The following is a 13295-nucleotide window of genomic DNA, read 5'->3' as shown; positions in this document are numbered from 1 at the left end:
ATTTATAATTACATAATAAATATATTTATAAAAATTATAATGTCTTTAGTTAAAATAATAAAGTTGAGATGTTAAAAATTAAATCTTATTATGTTTATATTATTTTTTTAATTTTATATAAAAAGATAAAAACATTTTTATAGTATTTCTTATTTAAGTAAATAATTGAAGTTCAAAAATTAAATTAAATTAATTGGTCATTGTGAATCCGTTGGATGTCGAAATCATATATATTTTCTTATAGATTCTTTACGATAAAGTTGTCATGACTTTAACGAAATTAGAATTGGTTCAAAAAATTATTTAATTGAAAAAATTAATTTATTTAGTAAATAATATTTATTTTGAGAAATAGAAAAACATGTATGGAGTTGAATTAAACCATAAAGTGTTGGGTTACAAGATTAGGAAGGCCCAAAACCCCTTATAATAAGTACGAGGGGTAACAACCTTAGTATAATTAACTATGGTTAACTGTCACTCTCTCTTAGTAGAACTAGGAGACTTATTTTTCTATCAAATAAGTATTATTCAGTATTCTACTAATTCAACCAGGATTCTCCAACCTCTCCCTATAAATAAATGACACTGGTAGAGTTAAAAATATACAACTTTGAGATAATGCTATTTTGCCCAAAAATATTCAGAATTTATTTCTTAGTATAAATTCTAATTTCTGGAAATAACAATTCTACTAGTTACTATAGAAAGAGATTTACTTTCCTACTAAAAGTAATAAAATTATTTTTGGTTCTATGTTTGATTCGTGATTGTTCGAGTCAAAAGTCGAAGCAATTTGTGATACAAGAATAGCAAAGAAGATCGTGCAGTTGAAAGCCGAAAACATCTAGGATCCGTCTCGTACAAAGCACATGTACTTTTTAGAAAAAGTTTATAGCTAAAAATGTCACAAACTAACTCAATTTTCAAATTTTTATTTTTTTCGTTGTGATAGAAAATCATTTTCAAACATGATATTTTCCAACGATTACGTTTAGTGGTACTAGAGCAACAACTTTAATTGACTCTCAAACTAAATCACTCGAAATTGAATCTAGAGGTACATGCCAAGGTCAGGTCGAGTTTGAGTATAGGTTTGGATGCTGATTTATAGCTGATTTATAGCTGAAAATGTCTTAGGAATCGAGAAATGCTGTTGAAGAAGGAATCAACAGCAGTGATCACTCCATTGAGGGTGAGAATCGGGTAGAGATCGAGGCACACGTTGTAATGACCCGATAGTCACGGGTATCGGAAAATGTATTTTCGGGTCTCCATTTTCGAAAAACGAATTCGTAAATATTTATTTAAAAATATTTACGATAATTAGTAGTGTAGTTAATTAGGCTTTAGTTAGGTGAATTTGTTTAAATTAAGGTTAATTAGGTATAAGGATTAAATTGAAAAAAGTGTGAAAGCTTAATAATAGAATAGAGAAAAGTAAAGGGACTAATTAAGCAAATAAACTATAAAATTTACAATTGTATGGCTATAGTAAATTACATGTGTAACAATATTATACATAGAATAATTATATATACTTACTTATTATTTAAGAAAATATTATTATATTATAATTAAAGTATAAAATAAATCATAAGTTTTGAGTAATAGGGACTAAATTGAAAGAATTTCAAAATTAGGGTTTATGGTGAAATTTGAAGGTTGAAATTAGTCTAAAGTGGGAGTTGAATGAAAATATGAAATTAGTTTTAAATAAAATAAAGTTAGTTTTGATTAAGGATTAAATTAAAATGTGAGCAAAAGTTGAATAAAAATTTAAATATTCAATGTGAAATTGTGTGTATTAATGATTTTAAATTGTTTTAATTTCTGTAGCTAATGTTGTGCCGGAGACCTTGATTAAGAAAGGAAAAGACAATATTAACGAGGAGTAGCTCGAGAATTACGGTTTGTATTTCTATAATCCGAATTTAGAAATTTTTTATTTGTTGTATTTTAAATTAATGCGTATGGTAAGTAATTAAGGTGAGTGTTGTTTATTATTATCTTGATATTGAATTGAGATTATATGAATTTGTGATTGATGAAATTATTGAATAGTATTGAAATGTGAATTTTGTGACAATGGAATACTGAATATTGGTTGTGTCTGAAAAGTGAATTGGAGACCCTATTAACTGTATCGGGTTGAGTCGGATATAGTTAGCATGCCATAGGATTGGAAGAGTTCAGGGATACTTCGACTATGAGTCGATGAGACACTGGGTGTATTACTTCGGATAAATTTGATAAGGTATTGGGTACCAACTTACTTTGGCATGGTCGATGAGACATTGGGTGTCAATCATTACTTCGAATTATCCGATGAGGCACTGGGTGCAAAACTGGTGTGTTTTGGTTGGATCCGTGTATCCGTCCAAGTCTGAGTCTTATTAATAGGGGTAAATGAATAATAAAGTTTTACAATTGATATTGAAATGAAATGATATGAGAAATGGAAGTGATATAGTGAATTGAAAATAGAATGTGAAACATGTTGACAATACATGAAATATATATAAGTTATATACTCATGAATTAAGTATGATATGAAATGATGTATTCATGAATTGAGTACTACTTGACTGATGCCGTTGTACGAATAAATATGGTTGATATGTGAATAATCATTTATATAGCAATTGTGTGAATTAGGATATTATTTAATAAATGCAAAATGATAGTTATGATATGATACTAGACATTAATATGTCCTTATAAATTTATTTGTGCCTATTATTATATTATATATATATTTTTAAATTTGGATTATAGAAATAACACTGAGTTTTTGCTTAGCGTATGGTTTGTTCTCTGTGCGCAGATTAGGTACAGTGATTTTGAAGAGTTGTAATAGATGTTGTGAGCATTCATCTCATCACATCTCTAAGTGCCAAAAGGGTATGTTTCAATATTTTGAATAGAATGAAATGTACTTAGGAAGATCAAGTATGTTCCAAGTAGTAGGGACTAAAATATAAATTATAATTTTTTTTAATGTTCAAATATATTAGTGTTTAGCAAAAATCACTTTGGCACCAAATGTAATATTCCTATATCAGGTTCCTTGGGTCGAGCAAGGCATAAGGGTGTTACACACGATGTTGATAAAGTCGGTGCTAGATGAAATAGAGATAATAGACCTCACCATGAGAGTTGAAGTGATGAGGATTTACTCTGCATTATAGCAGAAGTGCTCCCACTACTTCGCAAACTGCACCGATAGCTACAACTCAACAAACCTCGATAAAAGAGGGCGTAATTATAGAGCAATGAAATTCAAAGGATTGAAAGGTGTCAATCCTTCCTTAGTTGAAATATAGGTCCAATTGTGAGCATCCCGAATTGTGAGCATTGTGGGAAGAAGCACATAAGTGAATACTGGAAAAATATAAAAGCATGCTTCCGATGCCGATCCCTATAACATTTAGTTCGGGATTGCCCAAAAAATAATAGTGATGCTCTTGTCGCAACTTAGAGATCTACTTTTGCAGCTAGAGGTCAAGGAATTACCCATGGTGGCTCAGTTACAAGGGGTAGTTAAGGAAAAGAAGCTGATTCTGTGGCACAACATTTTGAAGCTAGAGCTCCTACACAAGCCTATATGGTCCGAACTAGAAAGGAGTTCGGAGGGTGATGCTACCAATGTAACAAGTATACTTTTTTTAATTTGAACTAGAGAGGAGGGCATACTGTCTCCATTTAGAATGATGCATGGTTTTCGGACAATGATAAATGCAAAATAAAAGAATCAATGGTTACAGATGAGGTGAATATGATAGCTAGTCTTATTGATCATCATACTCATATGTGGAGGGAGGATTGGATACTCAACCTCTTTATTGAAAGGGAAGCATATAGAATTTTGTGTGCTTATTGTGTGACATTGGATTGAGGATTGCTTGGTGTGGAAAAGGGAATGTATATCGGAGAGTATAGTGGGCAGAGCGGATACAAGCTTTTTTTTCAAGGGGGTATATCTACACCTCTACTACTACTCAAGCAAATTATTATAGGCCTTTTTATAGAAAATTATGGCAAATACCTATTCCTACAGTTTGGCATTTCTTTCACAATTATGTTCCTTCTTTGGCTAATCTCCATGCCAAGAGGTTGGTATATTCATCAATTTGTCTGCAATGTCTCTCATGTGGTCGCAAAGTGTAATACTGCATTAGAAGTGTGGAGATCATTGGATATTAGCTGGCCTACTAAAGTATCAAACTATGCGGTACAGGATTGGCTTATGCTCATATTTGCTAACAATAATATATCAAAATGCAAGAATATATCAATTGGAATCTGGGCAATTTGGTCATCGGGAAGTAAGTTAGTTCACGATGGTGTTCCGAAGGATGCGCAACACATTGTGACCACGGTGAAGTCATATGAAAGGGAGTTAGAATGTTCGAAGGAGAAATTACCCGGGACTGAGAATCAATGAGTAGAGAGACCGCCGCAAGACTGTTTAATAAAAATCAATTTTGATGCGGGTTTCAAAGAATCCTTGAAACAAGCAAGTGCAGGTATAGTGATTAGAGATATTGGGACATTTGTGTTGCACTCAAGTGTACAAGTTTTCAAGGATGTACCTGATTGTTTGGCAGCTAAAGATAATGGCATGCCTCCAAGCAGTTCTCATTGGGTTTTCGCAAGGTGATAGTGAAAGGAGATTCGAAACCTTAGCTCAAATAACTAAGATCATTCAACCATCAGTAATATTATTGCTGATGCAAAAAATAAATAAAAATAAAAATCAAATTCTCTAAAATTTGAAATTTGTAAATTCATGCATGTGGATAGAGGGAGTAACAAAGTGGCTCATTTAGAAGAAATGAAGTAACTTATTGGATAGAGGAGGTTCATGATTGTGCAACGACGCCGGCTTAAATACTTTGGCTACTTTGTAGGTAGGGAAACAATATTTTCTTATTCCTTACACTAAATGTTTAGGTGATTTCATTTTCTTTGTATAGTTATTATTATTATTTATTTTATCAAAAAAAAGAAGAAGAGAAAATTATCAATCTCTTGACAGCAAATTCAATAAACATGACCACCACAGTTTTTTATTTTTGTGGGAGAATATTTAATCTCATTCATTGTTGATAAATAATACATAATACCTCACCATTAAATAAAATAAAAGGTAGTAGAGGACTTATATATAAATATTAATAACTTTATTTAAACATGATTAAATAATAATTAATTATAAATAAATGCTAAAACTCTAAACACTAAAACTTAAATTCTAAATTCAAAACTCAATATCCTAAATGCTAGAGTTATTAATATTTATCTTTAATAGTTACGATTAGTGTTTAATTATGTTTAAATAGAATTATTAGTATTTATTTACAAGTCCTCCATTTTTTTATTTAATTTAATGATAATGTATCATGTTATTATTCATTAATGGTATGGTGTATAAGATTTATGCATCAACAATGTATCAAATATTATTCCTATTTTCATTTAAATTCATCTCAAGTTAGGTTTGAACTAGTTTAAAAGGATATTATTATTTTAAAAAGTAATAAAATATTAAATTAATCTTAATATTTAAATTTTTTTTATAATTATAAATAAATAAAAATAAAATTTAGTAATAAATTTTTTTAGATAAATTATCGAAAATTTAAAATAAAAACCTAAATGTTGTTTAATAAACCGAAAAATTAAGTGTAAGATTTTTAATACTAAATTTTACAAGTACTTATTTATATTAGACACAATCTATAGAACCAAACCAATAATTAATCTTCCTAAAGTAAGGTACTACTTTTTATTACTTTAAATTTCTCAAACCCTTTCCTATATTTGACAAATTTATATTTGCTTAATATTTTTTTTATTAATTTTGAAAATGGCAGAAATCTTAATAATTGTTAAGAAATTATTGGTTGATTGAGGAATTGAGAGCACATGAAAGGAATGAAATATCATATGATTGAAGATTGTATAAATAAGAAGAAGACTTGCATTGATGCATAGAGTGATGAGTTTTAAATAAGCAGTCAACACTTTTTCTTTAACAAGGGAGTAAAAACCAAGCTATATATATATATATGTTTACATTTGATTTGGTTATATATATATTATCAACGCCCCACAAATATTTATGAATGGTACGTATAATTTAAGATTAATTTTATATTAAGAAAAATAGTCAATCAAACATGTGATGTTTCTGATAAAATGAAATCAAGTTAAACTTGCAATTAAAAAAAGGTCCCATGAAAACTTCTAATTTCAACCAAATTTTTATATTTTATTTTTTTTCACATGAGTTGTTTTATTAGGTGATTGAGATTACAAAGGTAAAAAATAAAACCCAATGAGTCCAAAGAATCTCATTGTTATAAACAATGTCCAAACAACTTACCCTCTATAATAATAATAATAATAATAATAATGTCTCTCCCCCTCTACAAATTGATTTGGTGTTTAGGGGTTGGCCAATCTTATTCATTTCTATTAACACCCAACTTGAATAAAAGGGGGCATAGTTGAGGCTACGTTTGCATATACTTTCATGTTTTCTTCATCCCTCATCATTCAAATGGAGAAATCAACCAAGATTATGAGAAGATCAATCTTCACATTCCTTCAAAATTATCATTATTTCACTTTAACTCCTGCACTTCTTGCTTTCCCTTACTCACTTTCTCTTCTTCTCTCCCAAATCTTTGTTCCATCTTCTTCCTTGTTTCAATCAATCCATGGCCGTCTCAGTGTTGTTTTCCAGGCCTCTGGGTTCCCTTATTCATCAGATTCCTTTACATTTCTCAGTTCCAAACTTTCCCAAACCATCTGTTTCTCTGTCTTTGCACTCCCTTTCACCTTCTCTTTCTTCCTCTTATCCAAAGCCTCCGTAATCAGTTGTTTTCGCCATGGGAAAAGCTTCAAACAACCTTCTTTCTCTTGGGTTCTTTCACTTTACAAACCTCTCCTCGAAACTCTAATCTGCAATTTCTTCTTAATCATCTCAGCCAACGCCACAGCTTTCTCTGTTTTGTTGTTTGGGTTCAATTTCCTTGATGGGTTGGGATTTTCATCCCCAAATTGGATTCTTTTGATGTCAGCTTTTGGGGCTGTTCTTTATTCGGTTCTTGTGGCCAATACCATTTTAATTTCCAATTTTGCATTGGTTTCATCTGGAATCCAAGGATCTGGTGGATATTTGTCCATTCTAAAAGTTTGTGTTCTTATAAAAGGAAGAACTTCAACCGCTTTGACATTGGCTTTACCTCTGAATCTAACCATGGCAGCCATTGAAGCACTGTTCCATTACCGTGTTGTGAGAGCTTATAGTAATGGTGGTGATTTCAACTGCTTTTCAATGGCTTTGGAAGCGATTTTCATTGCTTTTTTATATTCCATAATCGTTGTTCTTGATACTGTTGTGAGTTGCTTCTTCTTCAATAGCTGCAAAACCAACCAGGAAGGTAAATGTTCTTACGGGATTGAAATTGCAGAGGAAGATGATTGTGTGAAGCTGAAGAATATTGAAGGACTGCCATAGAAATTGATCCAAAAACCAAACTAAAGACTGCACATAATACACAAAAATATGTTCATACAGATAATAATTTGTATTCAAGAATCAAGATTCATTCATGTTGCTTGAATTGAAAACCAAGCAACTTCCGAGAGATAAAGGTACATACATGCATACATGGGGTACAGATCAAGCTTTTCTTTTTCCTTTTTACAGTGTAATCAAATTCTCTGTCAGGTACTTCATTTTTCTTTTTCGTTTTATTCTAAAATCCTAATGTTTTGTATTGGGATCTAGAAACTACTGTTCATGTTCATGTATGTAAGTTCTGAAAACAAAATTAAATACCAGAAAAGGAAGAATGAAAATTGCATATTGCAATGACTTGGTAATCCTTTTTCTTCTATTATGTTACTTTTTTTTTCTTTTTTACAAATAATTGTATTTAAAATATCGGATATACCAAAACATCCCGTGGCAAAATTAGGGGTACTGACAGGGGCTGGCATTAGGGGTGTTCATTCGCTTAACCGACCGGTTAACCGACCCGAAATTACTATAACCGAATTAACCGACCTTCCAAAAATTTTAACCGTTAATCGAACCGATTTTTTTTAAAAAAAATTTAACCGAACCGAAATTTTTTCGGTTAATAAGGTCGGTTAACCGAATTAACCGAAAATTATGTATTTTTTATTTTTGGTTAAAAATTACCCGAATTACCCGAATTACCCGAATTAACCGAATTAACCGAATTACCGAAAAATACCCGAATTTTTTTTATTTTTATTTTTAAAATTTAAAAAATTTATAAATTATTAAAGTAAATTGGGTTTTAGACTTTAGTAAATTGGGTTGTCTTTTAGTTTTAGTTTTATTTGATTGGGTAATTGGGTAAACTTTAGTTTTAGTTTTATTGGGTTGGGTAATTGAGTTTGGGTTGGGTTGGATAATTTTATTTATTAATTTTTTCGGTTAACCGAAAATTTTCGGTTAACCGACCGGTTTCGAACCGAATTAACCGTTAACCGAAAAATCATAAAAAAATTAACCGACCCCCGACCGAAAAAATTCGGTTAACCGACCGATTAACCGAATTCGGTCGGTTAACCGAATTTTTTCGATTTTACCCGAATTATGCACACCCCTAGCTGGCATCCTAAAATAAAAAAAATTAAAATTTTTAAAATTTTAAATTAATAAAGTTAAAATTATATTTTGACCCTTTTAAAAATATAAAAATTTAATTTAATTTTTTAAAAATTATAAAAATATAATTTTTAAAATAATAAAATTATATATCTTCTATTATAAAAATTATAATTTAATTTTAACTCCCTAAAATAATTTTCTGATTTCACCCATGAATACATTATATTATAAAAATTTTCTTACATATATATTTGTTACACTTACCACTTTAAGAAGATCTTGTAAACTCGATCGCTTTGTCAAAAAAGACCATGCTTATATGTGGGCAGACAATTCCTATGTGCTTCTCACATGATTTTACCCTAGCATAGCACTACGTGATTTTACTCTAGCACTCTTCAACTCTTCTAGACGACAAAACATCTAAAGGGGCCACACCAAATTCAGCATCTGCCTATATTCAAGAAGTCTCCGATTTAATTTATAATTAGGATAAATTATACCAATAGTCACCCAATTTTAATTTTAACAATGAAATAATTACTTAACTTTCAACTCACTCACTAAACTTTAAAAAAATAATAAACTAGTTATTAACATTACAAAAAGTGACAAATCAACTACCTATTAATATTTTTTATTACAAGCTTAACGGAGTAAGTAAGTGACTCATTAACTAGTTGGCATGGTCAATTAACTTGCCACGTTAGATCTATTAGGTTCCTTTCCTTAATCATCTTTAATCAAATTAAAAAAAAAAACAAAAAAGCCCTCGTTCTTCTAGCATTCTCTCAACCTTTCAGGTTTTCCTCCTTTCACTTTTTACACTATTCTAATTCCACTATATTTTCCCCTCCCAGTTTCTCAGTAACCAAATAGAGCACAAAATACCAAAAAAAAAAAACACAATAAAAGTACCATATTTTTTTTCCTTTCATTTTTTTGTTATTTTAATCTTGTTGAATTTTCAATCTTTTGAGTTATCTCCATATATTAATCCACTAGATGACTGACGCTTCTGAGTAAGCCAAGCAAATCGAGAAGCGTCGCCTCGAAGACCTTTGTCGTTCTAACAACACCGCCAACATTGCCTCTAATTCCCATTCTGCTAAGCGCTCCTCCGAAATCCTGTTCCAAAAATCAAAATCTCCTCCTGCATTTGTGTTACTACCTTGGCACATCCCAAAACAAGAATTTGTTATAACAAGCAACCCAAGAACCGCTGTTATCTGCATCGCACCAAACTCCCTCACGAGGTACAACTTTTGTTTGGCCGAGAGTTTAGGGCTGGAATGGATTGCAGGGAATAGAAAAAGCTGGCTGCCAAAAATGAGGAGATGAGAGAAGAGATTAGGAAAAAAGAAGTGGTTGAAGAGAAACCAGAGGAAGCCGCGGCGTAGAGGGCTAAACTTTCCATTGTTTAGATGCTGAGAAAATCAACAGAGAAAATGAAAGAAAAAATTGAAATCAACAGTGGATATCTTCATTTCTTCTCTTCTTCTTTTTCTTCGAGCAGCTAGGGTTCTTACTTGGGGTTCCATCGCAGCTAGTTAACGTCTGTTACTTCTATAACGGAAAATCTCTATTAGTGATTGATTTGTCATTTTCATAATAAAGTTTAGTGATTAAATTGAAAGTTGAGTAATTATGTTGTTATTAGCACTAAAATTAAATAATTATTGGTGTACTTTATACTTAAAACTATCAAAGCTATACCCGAATATCTCTATAACTCTCCAAATACTCTCAACTCTTGAGATTATTGTGTGAACCTCTTTCGACCACATCAATTATTGACATTTGTGAAAATCAAAGTAGAAACCATATCTATATCCAATCAAACAAGCCTAACCAAGGGTTAGAAGCCAGACCACCTTATGGTCAGAGTATGGTTTTTTTTTTTATGGTTATTCTGCTAATAATGACCCTTGTTATGTTGGTTACCAATGGTGTAGTCAAAGGAGTAGGCAGAGATTGTAATTTTGACCACCTTTTAAAATACTATTCAAGTAACTTTAACACAAAAAATTTTAACTTTTGTCTTTCAAAACTTTTTAGTTTTATGTCAACTTTTTCATTGCATAATTCTTAACTTTGCCCTAATTACTTCCAGTATTCCCCACAAATTTACATACAGCTCCGTCTTCACTATTATCCCAAATATCATAACTTTTCATGTTGAAATTATTTTTATATAATATGATTATATTTAAAATATTAAAATATTAAAAAAATCATATTATGATATATTCATATCAAAGTTACAAAAATCAATTTAATTGTGTTATAAATATTAATCGACCTTCTCCATTGGACAACCACAGGAGGCTTTGGACTCGGTTATCGAACAAAGTTTTGTTGGAATTTGGCATAGCAAGGTAAAAGAGGCTTAAAAAAAAAAAAAACAATCGTTGCTGACTTTCGTACAAAGATGAGCTGTTTACCGTTGGCGCGACCACACACTGGCTGTGTCTTTAGCTTTGGCTTCGGCTTCACCAATCATTTGACCTTCATCAATTCGCCCATTGTCTTTGCCGTTCGCTTAAACAACTTGGTAAACAACCTTAACAAGGATTTAAGGGGGAGAAAACTACTCTTTATTAAATTACCTTTTATAGAAGGAGTGAATCCATATATTGTTATACTTTGAGTAGTCAATTTTGCGGACCTCACAAAGTACTTATAAAAGAGTTTTGACACGTATTTTTCAATGATAATAAATGATAACACGAATTCAGAGTTAATCCGCGAATCTCAAGTCTAGTTTGTGAACATCAACTTGACGAACTTCAGAACAAGGCATCTCCACTGAGACTATATGGGGAGCTAAAATAATTGATTATCCATCGCCTTAAGACATCTTATCTTAAGACGTTACATCACAATCATTGCCAAGAGTATTAAATTAGACTTTTACGTCAGTGATTTTATGACACGTATCTAGCCCCACTTTTTACCATAAAAAGCTATACAAACAACTCAAACACTCACGTAGACACTCTCTCTTCCTTATCTCTTAACTCTCTCAAAAGTTTAAATCCTTACCAGCCTTCACTTTATTCTCCTCCATTCTACCACCATCTTCTTCTCCTTATATACCTCAATGGTCAACATATAGATTAGTTTGAAAAATATTTGCCAATTAGTCAAGTTAGTAAATTATTTATTGAAATATGGAGGAGTCGACTATACAGTTGGTATCCCTTAAGAGAAAACGGCACCTTCACATGCCGACTTCCCCAATTTTCAGTTTCATGCCTGCTCCATCTTATAAAAAGATGATATATTGTATAAATAATCCTTGAAAGTTCATAAATTCAATATAGTCTATCCATTTTGTAGGTTTAAAAGTAAATCATAAAATTCATCTTAAAAATTGTACTTCTTTAACAAGTAAATATTAGATTTTCATATTTTATAAATAATCGTATTCCGTTGCTTTAATTTTTAAAGTGTTATAATAATTATTAATTAAAAATAACAGTTTTTAAATATAATTTTAAATTGAAGGGAACATATAAAAAATTTGATAATTACCAGGGACTGAATTGAAAATTTTAAGATGAAGCTAATAAAATTTTCAAGATAATTTTGAAGTGAATGGGCTAAATTGAAAAGTTAATGAATTTTCAATGATCAAGTATGATGTTATTCCCTTTTTTATTCATAAAAATGAAATTTGGTGGTTGAGGAACTGACTTCCCTCCATAGTCTAAAAATTGAAGAATATTATAAATGATCACTAACAATTCATCAACTTTTCGATTTAGGTCATCCAGTTCAAAATTATATTTAAAATTTTATTAGTTTCATCTTAAAATTTTCAATATGGTCCTTAAAATTTATCAAATTTCTATACGTTCCCTTCAATTTAAAGTTATATTTCAAAAACTGTTGTTTTTGACTTAAAAATTTAAACTATATCTTCATTTAAATTAAAATTTATTATAAGACATTAAAAATTAAAGTAATGAAATACAGTTATTTATAAAACATGGAAATCTAAGATTTACTAGTATTATTTTTAAGATAATGTTATGATTTACTTTTAAACCTACAAAATGGATAGACTATATTGAAATTTTGATGAACTTTCAAGGATTATTTATGACAATATATCATCTTTTATAAGATGGAGCAGGCATGAAACTGAAAATTAAGGGAAGGGGAAGTGGGCATTTAGAGATGACGTTTTCTCTAGGCTCCTCCAATTTCCACTATTTCAATAAATAATTTCCTAATTCCACTAATTTATTAAATATTTTTTTCAAACTAATATATATGATTAAAAAATTTTCAATTGTATTCTAATTTTCATTTCTCATATCGAATCATTTCATATTTCAAAAAATATTAAAAGAGGCTATTGCCTGGCTATTTTCTTTCCCATCAACCTTTTTTTTTCTTTTATCTTTTCATTCATTCTCTCTTTTTAGTTTGTAGATCTATTTTATGAATATCTTTGTTATCTTTACAAGTTGTGACGGACAAATGATGGTGCCTGTCGTTCGTTAAAACTCCATCAGCCACCAGTAGTTTTTCTTGGAAAGTGGATGGCTGTTCGTCAACTTCTTAATTTGTTTTTGGTTTGAAAGTATTTAAGAAAAAAAATAATTTCACGTGTCGATTTGGACTC

At 30.4% G+C, this 13295-nt stretch overlaps 1 protein-coding gene across 1 annotated transcript; it reads left to right on the top strand.

Annotated features, from left to right (window-relative positions):
* Positions 1-6458: 6458 nt before the first annotated feature.
* Positions 6459-7882, top strand: LOC121232103 (uncharacterized). The gene has a single exon (XM_041117530.1). It carries the CDS (start codon positions 6542-6544, stop codon positions 7529-7531), a length of 990 nt encoding a protein of 329 aa, XP_040973464.1. The 5' UTR covers positions 6459-6541; the 3' UTR covers positions 7532-7882.
* The last annotated feature ends 5413 nt before the right edge of the window (positions 7883-13295 follow it).

Source organism: Gossypium hirsutum, chromosome A07 (genome assembly GCF_007990345.1).
Source record: "Gossypium hirsutum isolate 1008001.06 chromosome A07, Gossypium_hirsutum_v2.1, whole genome shotgun sequence".
Taxonomy (NCBI): Eukaryota; Viridiplantae; Streptophyta; class Magnoliopsida; order Malvales; family Malvaceae; genus Gossypium; species Gossypium hirsutum.
The sequence above is the reverse complement of the archived record's forward strand: the minus strand, read 5'-3'. Positions and strand labels throughout refer to the sequence as shown.